We start from the raw sequence: 25,035 nt of genomic DNA on the forward strand, positions 1-25,035 counted from the left end.
AGAAAAACCATATGATCATCTCAATAGATTCAGAAAAAGCTTTCAACAAAATTCAACACCCATTTATGATAAAAAGCCCCAGAAAGTAAGCATAGAGGGAACTTAACCTCAACATAATAAAGGCCATATGTGACAAACCCACAACCAACATCGTTCTGAATGGGGAAAAACTGAAACCATTTCCACCAAGATTAGGAACAAGACAAGGTTGCCCACTCTCACCACTATTATTTAACATAGTTTTGGAAGTTTTAGCCACAGCAATCAGAGAAGAAAAAGAAATAAGAGGAATCCAAATTGGAAAAGAAGTAAAACTGTCACTTTGCAGATGATATGAAACTATACATAGAGAATCCTAAAGATGCTACCAGAAAACTACTAGAGCTAATCAATGAATTTGGTAAAGTAGTAGGATACAAAATTAATTCACAGAAATCTCTTGCATTCCTACACACTAATGATGAAAACTCTGAAAGAGAAATTAAGGAAACACTCCCATTTACCATTGCAACAAAAAGAAAATACCTAGGAATAAACCTACCCAAGGAGACAAAAGACGTGTATGCGGACAACTATAAGACACCAATGAAAGAAATTAAAGATGATACATACAGATGAAGAGATATACCAAGTTCTTGGATTGGAAGAATCAACATCATGAAAATTACTATACAAAGCAATCTACAGATTCAGTGCAATCCCTATCAAACTACCACTGGCATTTTTCACAGAACTAGAACAAAAAATTTCACAATTTGTATGGAAACACAAAAGACCCGAATAGCCAAAGCAATCTTGAGAAAGAAAAACGGAGCTGGAGGAATCACGCTCCCTGACTTCAGACTATACTACAAAGCTACAGTAATCAAAACAGTATGGCGCTGGCACAAAAACAGAAATACAGATCAGTGGAACAGGATAGAAAGCCCAGAGATAAACCCACGCACATATGGTCACCTTATCTTTGACAAAGGAGGCAAGAATATACAATGAAGAGAAGATTGCCTCTTCAATAAATGGTAGTGGGAAAACTGGACAGCTACATGTAAAAGAATGAAATTAGAATACTCCCTAACACCATACACAAAAGTAAGCTCAAAATGGATTAAAGACCTAAATGTAAGGCCAGACACTATCAATCTCTTAGAGGAAAACATAGGCAGAGCACTCTATGATGTAAATCACAGCAAGATCCTTTTTGACCCACGTCCCAGAGAAAGGGAAATAAAAGCAAAAATAAACAAATGGGACCTAGTGAAACTTAAAAGCTTTTGCACAGGAAAGGAAACCATAAACAAGACGAAAAGCCAACCCTCAGAATGGGAGAAAATATTTGCAAACAAAGCAACTGACAAAGGATTAATCTCCAAAATATACAAGCATTTCATGCATCTCGCTATCAAAAAAACAAACAATCCAATCCAAAAATGAGCAGAAGACCTAAGTAGACATTTCTCTAAAGAAGACATACAGATTGCCAACAAACAGATGAAAGGATGCTCAACATCATTAATCATTAGAGAAATGCAAATCAAAACTACAATGAGGTATCACCTCCCACCAGTCTGAATGGCCATCATCAAAAAATCTACAAACAATAAATGCTGGAGAGGGTGTGGAGAAAAGGGAACCCTCTTGCACTGTTGGTGGGAATGTAAATTGATACAGCCACTATGGAGAACAGTATGGCGGTTCCTTAAAAAACTACAATAGAACTACTATACAACTCAGCAATCCCACTCCTGGGCGTATACCCAGAGAAAACTGTAATTCAAAAAGAGTCATGTACCACAATGTTCATTACAGCTCTATTTACAATAGCCAGGACATGGAAGCACCCTAAGTGTCCATCGACAGATGAATTGAGAAAGATGTGGCACGTATATACAATGGAATATTACTCAGCCATAAAAAGAAATGAAATTGAGTTATTTGTAGTGAGGTGGATGGACCCAGAGTCTGTCATACGGAGTGAAGTAAGTCGAAAGAGAAAATCAAATACTGTACGCTAACACATATATATGGAATCTAAAAAAAAAAAAAAAAAAAAAACAATGGTTCTGAAGAACCTAGGGGCAGGACAGGAATAAAGACACAGATGATGTAGAGAATGGACTTGAGAACACGGGGAGGGGGAAGGGTAAGCTGGGAGGAAGTGAGAGTGGCATAGACATATATACACTACCAAATGTAAAATAGATAGCTAGTGGGAAGCAGCCACATAGCACAGGGAGATCAGCTCGGTGCTTTGTGTCGAACTAGAGTGGTGGGATAATGGAGGGTGGGAGGGAGACGCAAGACGGAGGGATATGTGTATATGTATAGCTGATTCACTTTGTTATACAGGAGAAACTAACACAGCATTGTAAAGCAATGATACTCCAATAAAGATGTTAAAATAAATAAATATATATTTTTTAAAACCCATGAGGTATATATTTAGTGCCTTTTACTCTCTAAAAACAGGAAAAACCTTCCACCTCAGATGACAGTCACAATATTTTGAGCTTTAGAGTGCTACCTGATGATTGGTAAGAGGAAGTACAGTATCTGACCCACTTTATTTTTCCCTGTTTGGCATCCTGTCTCTGGTGTTCTTTCCTCTTTCTTTTGTCATTCTGTGCTTCTGCTTTGTTTAATCCTGACCAGGAATGCAATAAAAAATAAATATCTTCTTTAACTGTATTTTTCCTCATCTATTTTTCAGCTTTTGCCATATCACCGGAAAATCTCTCTTCCTCTTTCTCTGTTTCTGCACTAAGCTAAGAAATATTGTGATTGTGACACTTCTGTTTTTAAGCAAAATAAAGTATAATGAGGTGTGCGTTTAGAGTATTGAAAATTTTCTTTTTGTCTCCTGGCAAAGCACTTAGGAAAAATAAAAAGTAATTTTTTAATCCATTTTTTATGTTTTATTTACTTATAAAACTTAAAACTTTTTAATTGTCAATATCTTTTATTTCAACTATATTAGTGGTTAACTGTTGGGTTCTTGTGGACTAGCCCAGGAACATATTGACCATTTATCAGTTTATATCTGTATGAAAATTTATTTGCATTCCCAAAGACAACCAACTTACAGATGAACTTTTGCCACACAACTTAGTTATAAGAAACGCTCCATTTCTTCACACCTATAGTCCTTTCTTAATTAATTTATAAAATTTATGGTGCCACGATGAAGAGATGAAATTCTATTTAATATAATTTGTGTTAAGTTTTTTATTATATCTCTGATTCTTTAGAAATTGATAATACATTAATGTCATAGGGAAAATCTCAAGTAGAATATTTGATTCCCTGAGGTAATTTACCCTATCCAATCTCTTTGACTGTTGAATACAATATAAGAATGACGTGTATTTATATCAAAATTAATGATACTTATTTGCTAATCCTTGTCAAACATTATTAACTCTTTGCTAGGCTTCCTTTACTGGTAAGCAGTGCTTAATTTTTCAGTGTGACTTTCCTAGCAATAGTGGTCTAAAAGAGACATAACTTGTTTTACAGCCTAGAGCCATTCATTTGCTTTTTTAGGGCCTCAGTCTCCTCATATACAAAGTGAAATTTTTGACCCAGATGATTTTTGCCAAGTTGTTTGCTGACATAAGACTCTGCTTTCTGATAGAACCTTTTGTCTATATCTGAAGGAAATTAGTGGAAAGAATATGATTCCTTAAGAATAAAGTAAACCTGTTGAAACTTATTTCTTCTGTTGCACTTAAGAATATCAATTCATTTTATGGTACCTTTGTTGTTATTGTGCAGTTTTATAATTTTAATATGTGGTAGTTGTGGAAAATTTTTTTAAATGAAATAAAATTGTATCCTCTTTTTCTTAAAAACCACAATGCTTTTTAGAAGCTATGTAAAATTTTGCCCCGTCTTAGACTTGTTTATAGTAACTCATAAAGTCATATCATGATTTTTTTTTAAGTGACATTGATGTTTGGGTCCCAGAACCAGACCACTCAGAAGTTCCTGCTGAATGGTGGGATTTTGATGCTGATAAGTCACTCCTTATTGGAGTTTTTAAACATGGTAAGTGAGAAGTAAGATAGGTAGAGTCTTCATCTACGTATAGTGTAATTCAGCTACTTCTCAATTTATTGATTTCCACTTACAGCTTTATTCCAGTAACACCCATATTATTATATACATCATATAAAGCATACACTCCCAAGCTATGTTTGTCAGTCACTACATTTCCTCATGAATGGGTGGCATATGTGAACTGCTTCTCTTGGACGTAAGTCTCACATAACGTACCCTCTCAAGAAGAGTTTTTATGTGAAATATGTGTGGTCAGTTTTTCCTCTTTTCCTTTTAACTGATATATTTAATCTAGATTTTTAAATATACATATTGCCAGACCATGTAATGTTTGTGATAATTTCTAGAAAACATGTTTAACCTATGTCATTTTAATATATGATCCCTTCAGTCCAGAAATATCACTCATCATAAATATGAGGAATGCTTACATTTATATTTTTTTCTTCTTTTTATCCTTTTTACTTTCATAATTGGTCATCCCTCTAGGTTATGAAAAATATAACACTATCCGAGCAGACCCGGCATTATGCTTCTTGGAAAGAGTGGGAAAACCTGATGAGAAAGCAGTTGCTGCAGAACAGAGGGCGAACGATTATATGGATGGGTACGTGGATTTCAGAGTCATGAATTCTCCATATAGCTCTATCAACATCAGCATATTCTATGTCGGTGATGTTTCTCTTTAAATAATGTAGCAGTACGAGAATTGGAGTTTACAATTCAAAAGAGCTAATGATACTCTAATAAGTTAGCACTTGTCTAACAGAGTGCAATGAAGGAAGAGACCGGACCTTCCCCACACCCATTCTTTTGATGAGTCCTTCGTTTTTCCATTCTTAATGGTCATGGCAATTAAGACCAAAATTTTAGGGACCTAGGAGGGAAGAAGAAAGCTAAGCATATTACAACTGAAGAGAAATATGATGATGTTCATTATACCTATTATGAGGCCTTTTTTATTACCTTTCTTTTCTTACCAAAAGAGAAAAGTAAGAGACTATGTTAAGGTTAATACCACATTTATAAGTGAACTTGGGAGTAAGAGTAAATTAGAACTAGCTTTCTTCTGACTTGCCATGTAAATAACCTTCACGCTATTAGGCTTGGGCTCCTCTGGCTGAAGAAGAGACTTCAGTCGGACCATTAAAACATACGAAGAAGTCCTTCCAACAATACCCCATTTGTTTGTCCTACCACGAGAAATTTGAAGTTCAGTACGATAATTATAGCATTTGTTGGTATTTAACAGGGATGTGGAAGATCCAGAATACAAACCTGCCCCAGCTATCTTTAAAGATGATATAGAGGTATGCTTTGGATCATGATTTTAAATCCTCGAATCTAGTTATCCATGTTTTCTTTTGCTTGCTATTTCTTTTGTATGTTTTTCCTTCATACATTTTCATTATGCATCATTTCTTAGAACATTAGCTAAGTTAGTGACTAACTTAGGTTGCCAGACATCACAAATAACCATTCAGAATTTGCTTGATCTCGTCTTCTAGACAAGCTGGAGGCTGGTTTGGACATATGAATGAAATGGGGATTCCCAACATGCTACACTGCTAGGAACCAGAGAAACACAGTGTTCAGGGGCAAAATCTCAAAGCAGAATAAGAGCTAGATACTAAAAGTACACAGCAACAGATAAAGCGATCTGAAGTAGAGGTGGAGCCCAGAGGAATTCTGAGCTGCTAAAGCATAGTTCTAAGTGTTCTGTTTATAGAAAGTCAAAAGGAAGAAAAAGAGTTGGTTGAAAGTACAGAATATAATCTGTTGGGTTGGGAAAATGATGTTAAAAGAGGAGAAGAATTTCTATAATATTTGTGAGAATATAGTAAAGACTAGACAGTGCTATGGCTGTCAGGTAGGGTTTGTTGGTCTTGGTTGCCAAGGGAATTGGATATTGAGGAAGAAAGATGAGGCTTAGGCCAGTGTGTAGCAGTGAGAATGAAATCCAGTAAAGTCAGAACCCTTAAAGGGTAGTACCTTCTGCCAAACAGCACAGGGAAACAAGTAAATTTATCTCAGCATGGTTTCTGGGTAGGGAGAAAATTGTTTCCCCTGAGAATTCATAGCCATAGGCCTGCCTTCGCTTGAGTTTATGGTTTGATTTCTTTTACTTAATCTGCATGGTCCAGGAACTCTCAAGGCAAAAATGTAATAGAAAGAGAGATCCCAAGCTGGTAATACCCTTGAGGTACTTGGTAAAAAGAACAGTTAGAAGAAACGACTTCAATCTAGATTACACTTGAGTCTTGAAGATAAAGCCCTCCATAAAATGAGGTCAAAATCCAAAAATTTTTAATTTATGAGGAGCAATTTACCATGAGTGAATGTTAGCACTATAACAAAGAACAAGATTAGATCTTTAAGAATTTCTGTTAATATATCTCCTGAAATAGAAAATAAATAAAATTTTAAATGATTAAAGACATTAAAGAAAGAACTAGGAAAAAAAGAAAGACAAGATTTTAAATGACGATGGACATATGAAAGAGAATTATATGTAACTTTAAAGGTGGAAAATACTGTCGTTGAAATTTAAAACTCAACAAATAAGTTAAACATCCTGCTGGAGAAACAGATTAGACACAGCTCACGAGAGAAGAAATTATTTAGAAAATAGAGGAAGTTATCCATAATGTAGCGTGATGAATCAGTTTGAGCCAATCAGGAGAGAAAAACCACATAGTAATTTGAACAGGAAAGTTTAATGTAAAGAGCTATTGACTATAATAGGGGGGTTGAAATACTGAGTGGCAAGAACTTGAAAGAATATAGGAATAGCCACTATTCCTAAGGCTGAGATACAGCAGCCAAGGAAGGGTCCTGTGCCCACCAGGGCTGAGGTTCTGACCTTTTGGGGAGGGTATGACCACAGCTCACTAGATGGAAGAAAAGTTGTTGTGCTGCCACACCTGAGCAACTTGCTGGAAATCCACCCTCTAGGGTTGCCAAGCTTTTCTTGGGGAAGTGTCACACCGGAGGCATTCCACTACAAAACCACCCAGGGGGAAGTTGCTCAGGAGAAGCTGCCAGGCAAGAGGTGCTAAAGAAACTGCATGAACTGCAAGAGCTGGGCACTGAGGAAGCTGCATGTGCTGTAGGAGCTGAGCAGTGGAGGAGCTCACAGCAACCAGGAAGTAAAATGCCTTTCTTCTCCAGCTCCCACTACTGACAAAGCTTAATATCACATTGGCTGGCTAAGAAAAAATAAAGAGCCTAGATCCGTTTTTTTTTTTTTTTTCTTAGAGCTGGCAAAAGGTATGAGAGGCAGTAAATTTAGAGTTGAGAGGCAACAAACCGAAAACCAGTACAATGGAGTATATAAAAAATCTTTTTAGATACAAAGAGTATATATAGCATGATAATGTCCGGTGTATGTCTAATAGGCATTCCAGAGGGACAGACTAGAGAGCATAAGGGAGAGGCCCTATTTTAAGAGTTAACAGCTGAGAATTCTTCAGACTTGATGAAATACATGAATCCTCAGATTCAAGAAGTAAAGTGAATCTTGCAGGGATAAATGAAACTAAATCCACTTCAAGAAACATCCTGGTGCAATTACAGATATACCAAACAAAGAGAAGATGTTTTTTAAAACAACCACAGGAAAAAGACCCACCTACAAAGGAATGATGTCAATTCTAACTTAGGGCTTTCTAAAACAAAAGTAGAAACTAGTAGTCATTGGAATAAAAACTTAGTTGGTAAGCTCCTTGACATAGGTCTTGGTGATGAGTTTTTTGAATCTGACACCAAAAACAAAAGCAAAAATAAACAAGTGCAACTACGTCAAACTAAAAAGCTGCACAGCAAAGGAAATCATCAATAAAAGAAAAAGGCAACCTACTCAATATGAGAAAATATTTGCAAATCATACATCTTATAAGGGGCTAATATCCAAAATATATAAAGAACTCATACAACTCAATAGCAAAAAAACCCAAACGATCTGATTAAAATATAGGCAGAAGATGTGAATAGACATTTCTTGGAAGAAGACATATAGATGGCCAACAGGTACATGAAAAGTCTCTACATCATTAATCATCAGGGAAATGCCAGTCAAAAAAACAATGAGATATCACCTCACACCGGTTAGAATGACTATTATCAAAAAGACTAGAAATAACAAGTATTGGCTAGGATGTGGAGAAAAGTGAACCTTGTATATTGTTGGTGGGAATGTAAATTGGTGCAGCCACTGTGGAAAACAGTATGGAGGTTCCTCAAAAAATTAAAAATAGAGCTGTCATATGACCCAGCAATCACACTTATGGGTATTTATCCCCCAAAAATGAAAACACTCATTTGAAAGATATATGCAGCCTGATCACATGTGGTTTGAAGTTTTATTTACAGTAGCCAAGATGTGGAAACAACCTAGGTGTCCATCGATAGACAAATGGATAGAGAGATTGTGATATATATATATATATATATATATATACACACACACATACACGTATATTCATATATATGTGTGTGTGTATATATACACAATGGAATATTATTCAGTCTTTAAAAAGAATGAAATGTTGCCATTTGCAACAACATGGATGGACCTTGAGAGCATTGTACTAAGTAAAATAAGTCAGAAAAACACAAATATTGTGTGATGTCTCTTATATGTGGAATCTAAAAAGAAATTTTTTTTAACTAAGTTGATAGATAAAGAGAATAGATTGTGGTTGCCAGAGGCTTGAGGTTAGAGGCAGGATGGAAATGGGTGAAATGTTTTTGGTTTGGGTTTTTTTAGTTTAAATAAATTGAATTTTTAAAATTCTATTGCAAAAGAAAGTATTCTATTATAAAGAAAATCGATTCTCTTATTATATCTTGACCCAGTTACCCTGTGACAAATTTCTGTTTTCTTTTAAAAGGATGATGTTTCCTCACCAGGAGATCTTGTTATAGCAGATGGAGGTAAATAGCATTTATTTCTTTACTTAGTATTATTGTAAATTAACATTCCCATGATACCATGAGATCAGTAAACTAATACACTTCTGTATGTCTCAAATGTATGTGAAATTTATTGAAGACAGTTGCAATCATTATAGAACATAGTTGATTGGAAATTTAACAATATTTTTAGTTGTAAATCTTTACGCAGTGACTCACTGAATTTTTATAGAATAGGAGTTTTGATGCTTTTGTGGCTTGATTATTACACTGGTATGTGACATTTCACCATTAAACACACCATTAGTGTTAATTTAATAATCCGTTTCTTATTTGTTCATACACACATTGAGAAACATTCTTTTATCACTCAGTTTCTACAGGCTTTTCTGTACACGGTCTTGCTTCTCCTTCCTTCTGATATCAAGATAGAAATGTACTGTCACTAGAGTACATTGATTCCCAGCTGGTACCCAAGGGGAATAGTGCCTCACCTTCCTGTAATTCAACTAGGAATAAAGGAGTAGTTTTTCCTTCGCATGAATGATTACCACTTGATTATGGTATATATGGTTATATTACACTGTAGAAATAGAGAGTTAGATCTTGCACTTTTATTAGGTGAATGAAAACTTAAAAGTTATAACATTGTCATATTGAATTTTTTAAAATATATGTTCTTCCCTGATGACTTTTTACCTGTTTCATTCTAATTAAATTGAGATAAACTTAATACAGAAAGCTTTAATTTGAAGAGTTTATAGTGTTCAACTTCTCAATGGATTTCAGTTGGACTTTTAATTTATTTAAGTTAAGGCATTGAGTATTTGCCTTCCAGTAAGATATATTAGACCTGGAAATGCAAGAGTTGTATTTTCTGTGCAGATGAAGTTCTCTTTAAATATATAACATTGTAGTTCTTTATTCCACCGTGACCTACTCTTTGAGCTTGCTCTTAAAGTTTGTTGTAATTTTTAGAGCTATAGTTAAAACTTTTTTGAGAGGTTTGTTTTGTTTTTGTTTTTCATATAATCAGATTGGAAGAAAAAATTTTAAGTAGGGAAATTTTGCTGCTTTTGTGAACTTCATGACAGTATCTGTTTAGTTTTTGGGTTTTAGTTTTTTTTTTTTAATTGACATGAGTTTCTTTAAATGTAGATGGTCAACTGATGGAGGGTGATAAAATTTATTGGCCTACTCAGTCAGCTTTAACCACACGTTTGAGGCGTCTCATCACTGCATATCAGCGTACTAATAAAAACAGACAAATCCAGCAGATACAACCTACTTTCTCAGTGCCTGCCAGTGTTATGCAGCCTCTTTATGAAGAAGCCACTCTTAATCCTAAAATGGCAGCCAAGATAGAAAGACAGCAGAGGTAAGACAATAGCACTAAATTTTTAATATATAGTATCTAAATATAGTGTTCATTCTGAAGTCTGTTAGGGTACGATTATCTCACGTTGTGAAAAACGTATGTAGGTAGAGAAGTTGGTCAAAGCAAAATGCTTTATGCATACCTACACATGTATATAAATATATGTACACACAAATATGGTTAAGCTAATACAGATTATTGCATTTTATAGTTATTAGTCCATACTTTATATTTAATCATTCTTTTGTCATGTTTATGAACAGTGAGGTATGGGGAAAAATGAAGGTGCAAACTCAAGAATTAAATTATCAATGAAACGTATGTTTAAATTATATGAAATAAATTCCACTGTATCTTACTTTACATGATGACATTAATGAAATATAAGAATGTATGGAAGAGAAGTTCATCTATGCTTTTTACAGAGGATGAACCCTTAAAACTACTGATGTCAAAGGGGAACAAATAGTAGTAGAACTTCTTCAAGAGGCTTGTTAGGAAGACAAGCAAACTTCTCTCATCCCAAAAGCTTTAACTTCTTAAAAAGGATAGAATATATGGAAAAGAATAAGAAAGTTTAACAATAACCTGGCGTCCTTATTAAACCTGGATCTTTGAATTTTTTTCTGAAAGATAAATCATTGTTCCTTTGTTTCATTTGCAACACATTCATTGTAACCAGAATTTAGTCTGACACTTAAGATTTTAGCTATCCTAGACGTAATCTTCAAATACTCCTACCTATGTAAATTTACTGTTTCAGTTATCTATCGTTGCATAACAACCCACCCCAAAACGTAGTGACGTAAAAACAACATCAGTTTTTTGTTTGTCACTATTCTGTGGGTTGACCAGATGGTTCTTCTGCTTCCCATGGTGTTGGCTGGAGGGAGGTGAGGGCTGGAAGGTCCATAATGGCCTCACTCACATGGTTGGCAGTTGGTGTTGACTGCCAGCTGGGAGCTCAGATTCTAAGAGGGAGCATTCCAAGTGGCAAAGGCAGAAGCTGCAGATTTCTTAAGACCCAGCCTCTGCAGTTACAGAGTGTCACTTCTGCCACCTACTGTTGGTCAAAAAAAATCACAGGGCCAACCAGAATTTAAGGGAAAGGAAAATAGGTTGCATCTCTCAAAGCGAACTGTGGCAAAGACTGTGACCATCTTTAATCTACTGCATACATTTTCCCTTGCTCTGGCAGATCTGGATAATCTTCCTAAAGTACTAGTTTTATCATGATATTCAATGGCTCTTTATTTAGTATAGGGATAAAGTCTAACTTCTTAATTAATTCGAGTCTCTTCAATTTAGGCCTCAGCATGCATTACTAATTTTATTCTCTGCTATTCCCTCTGCCTGAATGCCCCACTGAGTCTTGACTCAGTATTCTACTTAAGTTGTTGCTATCACCCAGAACACCCTTCTTCCTACTTTTTAGTCCATACCTTGCCCTACTACTCCTTCAGAGTTCAACACATGTTCTATCTCCTCTATTAGTTTTTTTCTCAACCAGACTAGCTCACAGTATTCTCCCTGCTTTCTGCACTCATATAGCACTTATCTAAATAAAACTAGTCATTTTCAAAATAATAAAAGATACTGTAATGGCATTCATCTTTTCCTTTCCATGTCTTACCTTTCTAACTTGTAAATTCTTTGAAGGTAGGTGTCATATTTTTTTGTGTCCTATGTAATCCTTGAATTTATCCTTTCTTTTCCATTCCTACTTTATCACTCAGGTACAGGGTTCATATGACTTGATTGGTTGGTTTCCCAGAATGACTATTTTTACATCATCATTAACCTTCTTAATGTATCATCATGATAAAAATGGCCTGTTAATGTTTTTCAAAGGTCTTTCTCATATGCTTTTTCTCATTACACAACAAACTTGTGATTGTTAACCAGGGAAAAGATTCTACTGTGTTTGGAGATCTATGGTGTGTGAGGATATTACCCTCTTAAAGTATCTTCAGGAACTTGCAACTGAATAGAGACTATTTTTAGCCAGACATTTAGAGTGTTTTATAAACTGACCCCAAGCCTATCTTTCTCTGTCCCCAATATGAGCCTTCTCCTTTTCAATCTGGAATAGTCATCATCCCCTTAAAATGTAAATTACTTCCTACTTTGCTTATTCTGTGCCCTCTTTCTAGTTCCCTCCCTTAATCTTAACCGTGTTCCATCTTAAATGCCACTTACTCTGTGATGCCTTTCTTCATCACTCAAGTTTGAACAGATCCTTCCATCTTCTGTGCTGTCCTAAAATTCATGGTTTCTATAATACATACAACTGTAAAATGCTACCTTATACTGTAAATATGTTTGAAATGTTTTATCTTTTTCCCAAAGGGAGGGTCGTCATATCCTATACAATCTTGTATCCCATGCATATTTTTTTGCACAGTAAGTATGCAAAAAACTATTATTGTCTGAAGGAAAAGAAGCACAGTTGGATAGATGAGTCAGCTGGCATTTTAAAATCTATTTCTAAGGAAATAGCCCTGGATTTAATCCTTTAAAGTGTTAGGTACTTGAAATGGTTTTAAATTTTTATTATAGTCATTGTATTTTGCATTAATATTTATTTACTTCCGTGAGAAATGTGACTTTTTCTTTAATCTATTCAAAATAGATGGACAAGAAGAGAAGAAGCTGACTTTTATAGAGTTGTATCTACATTTGGAGTGGTGTTTGATCCTGACAGAGGCCAATTTGATTGGACAAAATTTAGAGCTATGGCTAGGCTACATAAGAAAACTGATGATAGTTTGGAGAAATATTTGTATGCATTCATGTCTATGTGTCGGAGGGTTTGTCGTCTTCCTTCCAAAGATGGTATGTATAAAATTTCTTTTTTTCCTCGTTTCAATCAAAGAAGCAAAATTAGTAAAATTCAGAAATTTCCAGCTAGTTTATTTTAGTACTGTCTAATTCAACATTTCACCAGTTTTTCTGAATTGTAAATAAACTCTGCTCAAAGATCCTTTACTCCTTAATTCTACTATTGAAATGAGATCTAAAGAGAATAAAGGTACACATTTAATTTTGAGAAAATAGTGTTTTTATTAGATTTAGATTTATGATTGTGGGAGGTGGAAGATAAAGGATAGCTTTTGGTAAACAGAACTAACGTGTGTTTTTAGTCCATCTTATAGGAACTGTGCTTAGAGGGCTTATTTACACAAGTAATTTTGCAAGAAGTGAGGCCTCCACTCAAAAGACATTTTAAAGAGTTTTAGTAGGAAAAAAACACCCAGGGCCTTCAAAAAAACAAAACGAAACGAAAACAATCAGAGCTGCTAATGCTCAGCTAAGGGACTATTCTGGGGTGAATTTATTGTTTTTGAAGCCCATGTAGGGATTTTCCATATATCCCTCACTCTTCCCTAATGTTAAAATCTTACATGACTATAGTTATAGTATAATTATTAGCCCAATCAGTACAATACCATACTAAATACCTATTCAAATCTTACTAGTTTTTCTACTGATGTCCTTTTCTATTCCAGGAGCCCACATTGTATTTGGTGTTCTTTCTCCTTAGCCTCCTGCAGTCTGTAACAGTTCCTCAGTTTTGGGGTTGTTGTTGTAGTTGTTGTTTTCTTTAATGACCTTGATACCTTTGATCAGTTTTGCCATAAACCCCTCAATTTGGATTTGTCTTGTGTTTTCACACAATTGGATTGAGGTTATGCCTTTTTTTGCAAGAATACCTCAGAAATGATGTTGTGTCTTTCTTGGAACGTAATGTCAAGGGGTTCATGATGTCATTATGTCTTATTACTGATGATGTTGCCCTTGATTCTTTGGATTAGCTAGTTTATGCTGCATTTTTCCAGTGTAAAATGGTTATCTTCTCCCCTGTAGTTAACAGATATCTTAAGAAGATACTTTGAGACAACACAGATCCTGTTCTACTCAAACTTTCACCCATTGATTTCAGTAACCATCAGTAGATCTTGTCTGCAACAGTTTTTACTATGCAGTTCTCCTGCAAGGAAAAGCTGTTCCTTCTCCCTAGTCTACTTAATTATTTATTCATATTAGTATTTTTTCATGTGGGTATTTATTTTTTATTCTGTAGGTTATAATCCAGTACTATCAGAATTCATTTTGATGTTCAAATTGTTCCACATTTGGCCATTAGTAACTCCTTCAGGTGGTCTCTACATTATTTCAACAAGCCTCTATCTCTTTTTGAGTACTTCTCAACTGCCAGTATCTCTGCTCACAAAGATAAGACCTCATCAAAAGGAACAGAGTATGGTCTGATGTTAAAACTGAACTATCTCAGGCTGGTAGTTCATACACTGTTTGACAATTATTCCCATGTTTCCATCAAATTTTAAGAAAGCCTTTGTTGTCCCTGTGAGTTCACTGTAATGCCCTGAGTTACCTCGGTGCAGTTAAGGATATGTGGACTTAGGTTTGCTTATGGGGTGTTAATTTAACAGATTTAATTTGTATTTATAAATGAATTTGAGTGCTTTTCTCTTTAAAACACATAATAGTATGACATTAGCTCATAGGGAATTTCTTAAAAGTAACTTCCTAGTTACATTAACACACCTCCAAAATAACTTTAATATTTTACTTAACTTTCTGTAGATCCAGTGTTATATGTTACATGATTTTTAGTACTTCTTTCTAAAATTTATATTTCTCCTCATTTAAAAACGTTAAAAAGAAATTCTGGAAAGTATACAATGATATTGAGTAGAGGTGCATTTTAGAAGTTGCTTTATTTGTTATAATATAATGAAGTATCTTTGAGTGTAATATGTTTGTTCTTGTTTCAATGTAGAATTGGTGGATCCAAATATTTTTATCCAGCCAATCACAGAAGAACGTGCTTCTAGGACTTTATATCGCATTGAACTTCTAAGGAAAGTAAGGGAACAGGCCCTCCGACATCCACAGTTGTTTGAGCGCTTGAAGCTTTGCCATCCAAATCCAGACTTACCAGTCTGGTGGGAGTGTGGCCCTCATGATAGGGACTTGCTCATTGGAGCTGCTAAACACGGGGTGAGCCGAACAGACTATCACATTCTTCGTGATCCTGAACTCTCATTTATGGCAGCTCAAAGGAACTACAGTCAAAGTAAGATGGCTCATTCAAGGACTTCTACCCCACTTTTACAGCAATATCAAGTAGCACTTTCTGCTTCTCCTCTTACCTCTCTACCTAGGCTCCTAGATCCTAAAGGTATTATTCTAGAGGATGTGAAAGTTAAAAGTGAAAACCTTAAAGAGGAGCCTCAGTTTTCTGAAGAAGAATCTATGACTTCTGAGGAAACCAGGACACTAATAAAGTCTGAGCCTGTAAGTCCAAAGAATGGTGTTTTACCACAGGCTACTGGAGACCAGAAATCTGGTGGAAAAGGTGAAACAGACAGACGCATGGTTGCAGCCAGAACAGAGCCTCTAACTCCAAACCCAGCTTCTAAGAAGCAGCGAGTCCACAAAAGAGGATCAGAGTCTAGTTCTGATTCTGACTCTGATTCTGAGAGATCGTCCTGTTCTTCCAGATCATCTTCTTCTTCGTCTTCCTCTTCTTCTTGTTCCCACTCTCGATCAGGCTCTAGCTCTTCTTCTTCCTCCTCTTGTTCTTCAGCATCATCTTCATCCTCATCCTCGTCCTCCTCTTCCTCATCCTCCTCCTCATCTTCATCAGAAGAAAGTGACAGTGAAGAAGAGGAAGTCCAAAAGCGAGGTATATGCATAAAGTGCTTTTTCTATTTTAAGACAGCATTTCACATGAAAATGAAAAGAATTGATTTGGATCACTTAAGCATATTTAAATTTTATGTGTACAGATTTTCTTAGAGAAGGACTACTGAAAACGCAACTAAATTCCTGGTTCTTACTCCGTATTCAGTATTCACATTGCAAAATTGGTTAGTCAAACCGGATTAGCGACTTGGCACAGTAATTTTATTACTTTGTGATTGCCTTAAATTTAGTATTACATCTTGCCTGGAACAAGTTGATCAGTGAACAAATAAAGGTAATATTTTATAACAGCCACCAGTCCGACTTACAAGAGTATCATAGGCCCTACTTGGCCCTACTTAGAAAGATCTAGCATAGGAACTTCAGCCTGTCGGTAGTGTTAGGTGGTCCTCTTCTGCGGGTGTCCTTATAGCGGTCTAACAGCTCAGGAAATGAGTCAACATCAAGTGGACACAGGAGCCACTGTGATACCCACAAGAGTGAGAATCTCCTGTAACAACTCCAGAAGCATGACTTTCAGGGTTACCACAAGGGACATGCCCAATTATGAGAGCCCCCTCTTTAGAGAATGATAGCCTCCCCAGCAATATTTGTGTCCTCCCAGTCCAGATACAGTTTACCAATCAGGAGTTTATGTATTTCCAGGGAAACAGACCTAGAGTGTTAACCATGGTTCAAATTTTCATGCAGAAAGGGATGTTTTGTTAACCTTTTTCTCCTCAAACTCCTTTATGCCACTTATTGTGCTTTTATTTCAATTTTAAAAATAATGAGTACTTTATTGTATTCTAGGTGAATTTTTTTTTACTTCTAACTTTTCATTTTCAAATATATCTGAATAATTATATAGGATTTGAAAAGTATATGTAAAATTGTGTTATGCAGTCTTTTTAAAACAGTTATAATTGGTTATGATTATTCTTAGCAGAAGGTACCCCTCACGTGAAAGCCTATGATGAAGAAAGCGTTGCATCACTGAGCACTACCCAGGATGAGACCCAGGATAGTTTCCAGATGAACAACGGGACCCCAGAGTCTGCTTACATCCTGCAAGGTGGATACATGCTGGCAGCTTCGTACTGGCCAAAGGTAAATGAGTAATTTCTTGCTGGAATAGGTCATTTTTTGAGTATTTTTCTATATTTCTTTAATGATAGATATTATGTAGTAAAAAAAAGTCACTTATATGTAGAATGACATTTTGGTGTTAGCATTAAAAGTATCAAATATTACTATCAAGTAAATTAGGTCTACTTAAATGTATGTGTTTCTCAATATAACCCTAGAATATTTAGAAGAAAAGATAATGAATGCTTATGTTCACATACAAGTTAGTATTCAGGTGCTACTTTATGAATTAAGTGCTTTTAAGTGGGTCTTCTTGAAGAAATTTACCAAGCCAGTTGTGACCTAGAAAAAAGGTTCATTTAAGTACATGTACATATAGTGGTGGAAGTTCAGATTGGATTAAGACAGTTCTTCTTCCAGTATGTGACTAGGCTAGTAGAAGAGTACTTACCTTTAGGAGTGAGGTTGGGAAATAAATGGGAGAGGAGAGAACTCTTTACTCTTATGTATACTTCTGAGTTGTTTGAACTTTGTACAAGGAACCTGTGTTACTCTTATAAAAACAAAAGAACAGAAAAATATCTTTATAGTATAATATTTTCTAATGTCACCAATGGGAATTTGTATAGAATTGTAAATGTATGTGAGAATATGTATGCATACCAAATACACATATGTTGTACCAGGGTTAAATCCATCAAGGCTGTGATCCCCAAAGTTCTGACTCAGTTATTAAAATTATCCTTTGATGTTCATGCTTTTCCAGGACCGTGTGATGATCAACCGGTTGGACAGTATTTGTCAAACAGTCCTGAAAGGGAAGTGGCCTTCAGCTAGAAGAAGTTATGATGCCAATGCAGTGGCTTCTTTCTATACCACAAAGCTGCTGGACAGCTCTGGCGCAGCTACAGAATATAGTGAGCCCAGCGTGCCCACTCCTGCAGGTGCTGGCGTTAAAGAAGAACACGATCAGTCAACACAGATGTCAAAGGTGAAGAAGCATGTACGAGAAAAGGAGTTTACAGTGAAAATCAAAGACGTATGTTTATTTTTATTGCCCTAGGACCTGATTGCGATTGCGGTGTGCAGCATGCTTTTCCTGCAAATGGCTGCCTGCTCTTACTCTTACTTCCCTCACATACTTGTTTTCTGGCATTTGGATTGTTTTCTTTTAGATATCCAGGTTATTAAACTTGAATATTCTACTAGAGGAATCATCATTAAATATGTTTTTCTACCTATACTTCTAAAAATAGTCCTTCTGCAGATCAAGATCCTTTCTTAAACAGTCTGACAATTTCTTATTGTTTGGTTCTTTTATATAGTATTCACATGGTATGTCAGTGCACTTCCTGTTTTAAACATTTAGCATGCCCTGTTATCAGTAACATTTTATTGTTCAGTATGATTTTTGAAGCTAAATTGATTACTCAGTGTCTAAAACATGGGTAATATCTTCTAATATGTCATGTGAATAGTGTACACAGAGACATAGTTCAGAAGCTGAAAGGGTTACAATGTGCTAGTCACATGAAAAGCTCTGTTTTGCTCAGAAAAGTATATGTAATACCTGGATGTTTTTCATTTAAGATAGAAATTTTAATATTCATTATAGAAATTGATTAAATGTTTTTCTCCAATTGATGTATGAATAAGAGAACATGATTAACTTTTCAGGGTTTTTAACCTCACTTTTTCTAAGTAAAAGATTTCTCTCAATATACTACGAGTTTTTTTTTAATCATTTCTTTCTTATTAATGGTGTTTGTTTAACAGGAAGGTGGTTTGAAGTTGACATTTCAGAAGCAAGGGCTTGCTCAGAGAAGGCCATTGGACAGTGAAGATGGTGCTCTAGGGCAGCAGCAGTACCTCACTCGACTTCGGGACCTTCAAGGTGCGTCAGAGACCAGCCTCGCCAGTTTTCCAAAATCCATGCCAATATCAGGTGAATATACTAGTAATCATTGCCTCAGCATGCAAAATCATTTGCAAATCCTTTTTTACTTATTCATAGGATACTTACGAGAACCAGATTGTTACTACTTTAAACAGCCCTCCTATTATTAGAAAGCTCTAATTATCACAAAATTTCTTCTTATTTGGAAGCAAACTTTGCCTGCAATTGGTTCTTCTCAGTGACTGAAGTTCTGTCTTCAAAGGCCTCAGAGAATTAACCTAGTCCTATGTCTGCATGATAATCTTAACATTCAGAAAACAATGATCATATCTCCCCTTGGGACGATATTTTTTACTAACCTTTTGACTATTTGAATCAACAAGTATTTATTGAATACTGAACTGGTGCCCTGTGTTCTGTGCTCTCTAGGCACTGAGGAATCCATCCATAAGCAGTTTTTTTATTTTGTTGATGTATCTAGTTGTACTTTAATTCTTTCTGTGTCCCTCTTAAAGTATGCTGTCAAGAACTGATAATTCTAGTTAAGAGCAGCTGAGTCTTAAAATGTATGGACCACAGCATACTAATTGTAAAAAATGTAACTTTTCAATTAAAAGCAGGTAAGTGACTGGAATTTCCTTTATACCTCCATATACATAAGGCTAAGGACTCTATTTCAGTATTCTACTAAATTCGTTTGCCATACAATAACTTGTAAACATTTCAGAACTCCTGTGCCTGTGTACAATGTGTGGAATTGCTGAAGTTTGGGAAAATAGTGCTTTATTATAGGTGTTAAATTGATTGCTGTTTCCAGTTGCTGCTCTTACCGCTTTCTAATTATAAATTATAATTAAATTATAAATTAGAGTCATCAGACTTACTTTTGTCTCTTATGGTTTCATTAACCATTCAGTGTAAGTCTCCAATTACTGGACTTTCAGACACGTATGAATGAGCCACAGTTCTCTTACTGAAGTATAAATCCCCCAAATTGTGATTTACAATGGCAAGGAGCTCTTTTTTTCGTGAGAAAATGGGAAGAGATGGGGAAGATAAGCTCTGGGCTTTTTTGCCCAACCTAAGTGGGTTTAATAATACCACTGCTTGTACCTTGATAAGTCCGTAACTCTATAAAGTTGGATTGATACATCTATCATCTGAACATTTTACTGCTATTGCAGCTGAAGATTTTACAGTCTTTGCCTATAAGTAATTCTTTGGTAAATAATACTGTTTTAATAGTATCAATAGTAATTATAACACTAATTTGCACCTATACCAAATATTAAAAAGCCTCAAAAACATTAAAACTAGATAGAATTATCTTAGAATTGTATCTCATCCATCTTGATAATTGCAAATGTGAAATCTGTTTTTGTTTTTGGCCGTGCCATGTGGCATGTGGGATCTTAGTTCCCCAGTGGGGGATTGATCCCTTGCCCCCTGCATTGGGAGATCCGAGTCTTAACCACTGGACCACCAGAGAAGTCCCTGTAAATGTGAAATCTAGCTCTGTCTTCCTACATGACTCTTAGGAAACCTGCTAACATTTTTTAACCTTTTCTTGTTCGCGAAGTGAGGAGTTGGGGTCAACGGAGAGGTAGCATTGTTAGGTGGATTAAATAATATATGTAAAGTGACTAGTATGGAAATTGGCACATAATTAGATGCTAAACAGATGTTAAAATTAGGTTTTAGAATTAGAAGCTCAACAACTGGTATTATAATTCTTCATATTAAGCCCTTTTTATGTTTGTATGGGCACCCCCGAATTTTATCTAAAAGCTTTGAGTGAAGATACGTCATATAATGTAAATTAATTAATGAAGGACAGTAAAATAGCATAAATTATAAGAGGACAAAACTAAAGAGCCTATTCCAGAAATCACCTGGAATAGTACACAAAAGATGGTAGAGCCAAACAGCCTGGATTTGAATTCTGTCATTTAACACTGTTGTGACATTGGGCCTGAGACATAATGTTTCTGATCACATTTATAAAATGGGCTTAATACCTCTGTGTTTTGTTTGTTTTGTTTTTGGTAATTTAAGAAAACATTTGTAAAACCTAGTCCAGAATATGGCACCTAGTAGGCATTCAATAGAAAGAAGGTATTTTTAATATTGTTGTAATTACAAATCTAAGATAAAGACAACACAGGCTTTATAGAGTAGACTAGGTTAAATTTTCCATTTTGGATTCTAGGTTAAAATAAATCAGTAATGTTTATTAAAATCACTCTCAAAAAGAAGTCAAGGTAGCTGGGTTTGTTGTTGATTTAAAAAATGAAAGAAGTCAAGGGAGTATATAATTTGCCAAATCGGGTATGTTTACAAATGATCAAGTAGGATTTCTTTATAAATACATAATTTGGTGTGTTATACTAATGTTTTTCCATAGATAATTGTATTAAGTACTTTTCTTTTTATATAGCACTGGGATAGCAGTAAAGGGAAAGTGAAAGAAACTTAAGACAGTCTCTGCCTTTCAGTTGCTTGGTAGACTAGACCCACATGTTAAAATATTAGACAATACGTTAAAAACAAGATAATATATCTTGCTACACAGCATTATAGTTAATAAATATTGGAAAAGAGAGAAGTCACTGCTGTCTAGAGACTTAGGCAGAGTCCTGTGGAAGAGGCAGAATTGAACAGAATTTATAAGAGGAAGATTAGATAATGGTTTTTCTGGAAAATGACATTGAGAGAGAGTCAGGGAATAGCGTGAACCAGAGACTTGATGTTGGGAAAATTGTATGGTTTTAGGATAAGACTGACCTAGCTACTGTTTAAATTCTTACTGGAGAGATATTTGTATAAGGTCAGAGACTGCTTAGCAAAGGTAAATCTAGATTATGGGCAGCATCAAAAAGTGAGCTGGGGAGGGGATTGGGTTGGTGGTCAGGCAGGAATGAGGCTTGATGTAAGGCATTTCATTCATACTAGAATAGGAAGCCATGAGAAGTTCTTATAAAACAGAATAGTACTTTTAAAAGTAATATTTTAGGAAAGTTATTCTATTATTACAGTTAAAATGTACTATAGTGAAAGTATTTTCAAATATTCATAATATTTTGTTAATCTGATTTTAATGAAATAATGAAAGCTGTTCTTTTTTAATAATGTTATGTCACATTCCTCAGTGCTTTCATATGCAAAAATAATTTTTACTCATTGTAATTAGTTATTCCTTACTAATTATGAATTAAGGTATTTTTTGTAACTGAGATGTGAGGAGAGTGATTTCCATAAGATTACACAGCCAACCAAAGGGAAATGTCTTTTAGGGACACACAGGACTTGGTCAAAAATTCTCCTTGAATGATTGAAAATGCATTTCTCGCTACAAACTGTGAACCATTTTAAGCAAACATCTCATTATTAATATTTTCTTTTATAAGAGTGTTCTAGATTACGTACTCTTTAAGGACAGGAACTGTGTCTTACCTTTGAATCATCATAGTGCTTTGTACCTAGCTGTTTGATAAATGTGTATTTATTTATTAGGAAAAAAATGAATGCGTGGTACTGTTTCATTCATACCTCTTACAAACATTTTTTAGTGAGTGCCTACTGAAATGAAGAGTGAGAAGGGTCAGTTTAATTTGGCAAGAAACAGTGGTGGTCTTAAAGAAAATACCTTAAATAGGCTGGGGCAGGAGTGGACTGTGGGAATTGAGGAGTGAGGTTGTCATGAGAAAGGGGAGCATAATAGCAACCAACTTTTCAAAAGTTTTGAAAGTTATGAAAAAGCCGCAAGAAGTTTATTTTTTATTTGAGTTGGGCCATGTTTTTAAGTTGATAAGAATCTAATGTAGAGTAAGATATTTTGGCACAAAAAAACAAAGATAAATGATAAAACAAACTTTTAGAAAAAGTAGGGATTAATGGGTTCAAAAAAGGGGGAAAGGTTTGTCTTGTACATGAGAAAGGCATGGTTCTTCCTCGAAAAGGGGACAAAAGAAAAGATGTGTGACTATCCAGGGGAAAAATTTGAGGAGACAAGTCAAAACTTGAAAGAGACCTAGATTACAATTCTCCTGGTTTTTAAATGAGAAATGAGGTGGTATTTTTAATCCAAGAATTGCTTGATTTTGTCTGACTGCTTGTAAAATAAGAACTAAATTTCTATGTATTTTTTTAAATAAACTTTTTCTTTGATCATGAGTATCATTACAAGCATTAATTATTTTATTCTATTTTATTGGAGTATAGTTAATTTACAATGTTATATTAATTTCTGCTATACAACAAAGTGATTCAGTTATACATATATATACATTCTTTTTCATATTCTTTTCCATTATGGTTTATCACAGCATACTGAATATAGTTCCCTGTGCTATACAGTAGGACCTTGTTGTTTATCCATTCTCTATATAATAGTTTGTATCTGCTAATCTCAAACTCCCACTCCATCCCTCCCCAACCCCCGCAAAATGTCTATGTATTTAGAAAAGTAATTACGTTTAATTTAAGAACTAGATTTTTTATCACTCTTTTGCATTTTTAATTTGTTAGGTACTCCCATTCAATCAACCCTTGGTGCCAATGGAGTTTTATTAGACAACCAGCCTGTAGTCAAAAAAAGGCGGGGAAGGAGGAAGAATGTAGAAGGTGTTGACATCCTCTTTTTCAACAGAAATAAACCACCTAATCATGTAAGTAAAGTAATGCTTAAAAACTACTGATCCTTGAGTCCAAAATTCAATTCTAGTAAATATACATATTGCTGTTTGTGAATGTTTTGTAGAATAATAAAGATAATTAGAAAATTAGGAGTATATAGCTTTAGATTGTATCTCATTAGAATCCAGCACTGGCTAAGATTCATGAAAATTTTAAATTTGAAAGATTTAGCTGACCTTTAAACAACTTTTTTTTTCCTCTTCAAAAAGAATTGCTTCATTGGACCAAAATCAGAATGCTAAAGCATGGAAATAAAATTGTCATTTGATGTTTTTCTACAGGTTACTTTAGGCTTAACCACCTCACAGATTTCTACAGGGATAAATCCAGCACTATCCTATACTCAACCTCAAGGAATTCCTGATACAGAAAGTCCCGTTCCAGTTATTAATCTTAAAGATGGGACAAGACTTGCAGGCGATGATGCGCCGAAGAGAAAGGATTTGGAAAAATGGCTTAAGGAGCACCCAGGTTATGTGGAAGATTTAGGAGCTTTTATTCCTGTAGGTGATGCCTTATAAAACTTGGTATATTTTACTTCTATGATTGGTCACACCTATAATGATGAAGCATAAATTCTCACCCACTTATGTGTTCTGCCCAAGATTTAGGAAAATTAGCAGAAAAAAATAATGACTATCTTTCGATACAATACAATATCATTTTCCATTTTTCCATTCTGCATTCAATAGGTGTTTAAGTAATAAAAATCACCTCTCATATACAGAGTACTATCATAGACCCAATGAATATTGTAAAGTTACAAAACTTGCAATCTTTTCCCACAAATAGTTTGTTTTAAAATAATAAAAATAATAATAGTAAACATTTATTGAGACTTAGCTGTGTGCTTGGCTTTATACTTAGCATGGATTACCTAATTTAACACCCCCTAACTTTATCAGAATGGCATCATTATAACTTTATAAAGAAATGGAAATACTGAAATTTTAAATATTGGGTTGGCCAAAAAGTGCCTTCGGTTTTTAAGTAAAAATAAAAGACACATTTTTCATTTTCACCAAGAACTTTATTTAACAACATATTCACCATTTTGTTCCACTACCTTCTGCCATTTTTCAGGCAACTTCATAATTCCATCTTCCCAAAACTTTTTATCTTGTTGAGCAAAGAACTCTTCCAGGTGCCTTTTATAGTCTTCCAAGGAATTGAAATTTTTTCCATTAAGAGAATTTTGTAAAGACCAAAATAAATGGCAATCTGAAGATGCAATGTCTGGTGAATATGGTGGATGAATCAGAACTTCCCAGCCAAGCTGCAACAGTTTTTGCCT

General features: G+C 35.0%; 1 protein-coding gene across 18 annotated transcripts in view; it reads left to right on the forward strand.

Annotated features, from left to right (window-relative positions):
• The window catches only part of CHD9 (chromodomain helicase DNA binding protein 9), a 244,095-nt gene that overhangs the window by 205,507 nt on the left and 13,553 nt on the right, over window positions 1-25,035 (forward strand). For 12 of the 18 annotated variants that reach the window (XM_067718619.1, XM_067718614.1, XM_067718613.1 and 9 more), the window contains 12 exons: window positions 3,941-4,044; window positions 4,546-4,663; window positions 5,309-5,366; window positions 8,949-8,991; window positions 10,129-10,348; window positions 12,981-13,183; window positions 15,153-16,061; window positions 17,007-17,170; window positions 17,916-18,188; window positions 18,926-19,094; window positions 23,574-23,713; window positions 24,023-24,244. In XM_067718619.1, the coding sequence (XP_067574720.1) occupies window positions 3,941-4,044; window positions 4,546-4,663; window positions 5,309-5,366; window positions 8,949-8,991; window positions 10,129-10,348; window positions 12,981-13,183; window positions 15,153-16,061; window positions 17,007-17,170; window positions 17,916-18,188; window positions 18,926-19,094; window positions 23,574-23,713; window positions 24,023-24,244 (2,623 nt within the window). The remainder of the gene's footprint in view (window positions 1-3,940; window positions 4,045-4,545; window positions 4,664-5,308; window positions 5,367-8,948; window positions 8,992-10,128; window positions 10,349-12,980; window positions 13,184-15,152; window positions 16,062-17,006; window positions 17,171-17,915; window positions 18,189-18,925; window positions 19,095-23,573; window positions 23,714-24,022; window positions 24,245-25,035) is intronic. The other 6 variants (XM_067718623.1, XM_067718628.1, XM_067718625.1 and 3 more) reach the window with 5 other exon arrangements.

Source organism: Pseudorca crassidens, chromosome 20 (genome assembly GCF_039906515.1).
Source record: "Pseudorca crassidens isolate mPseCra1 chromosome 20, mPseCra1.hap1, whole genome shotgun sequence".
NCBI classification, from domain to species: Eukaryota; Metazoa; Chordata; class Mammalia; order Artiodactyla; family Delphinidae; genus Pseudorca; species Pseudorca crassidens.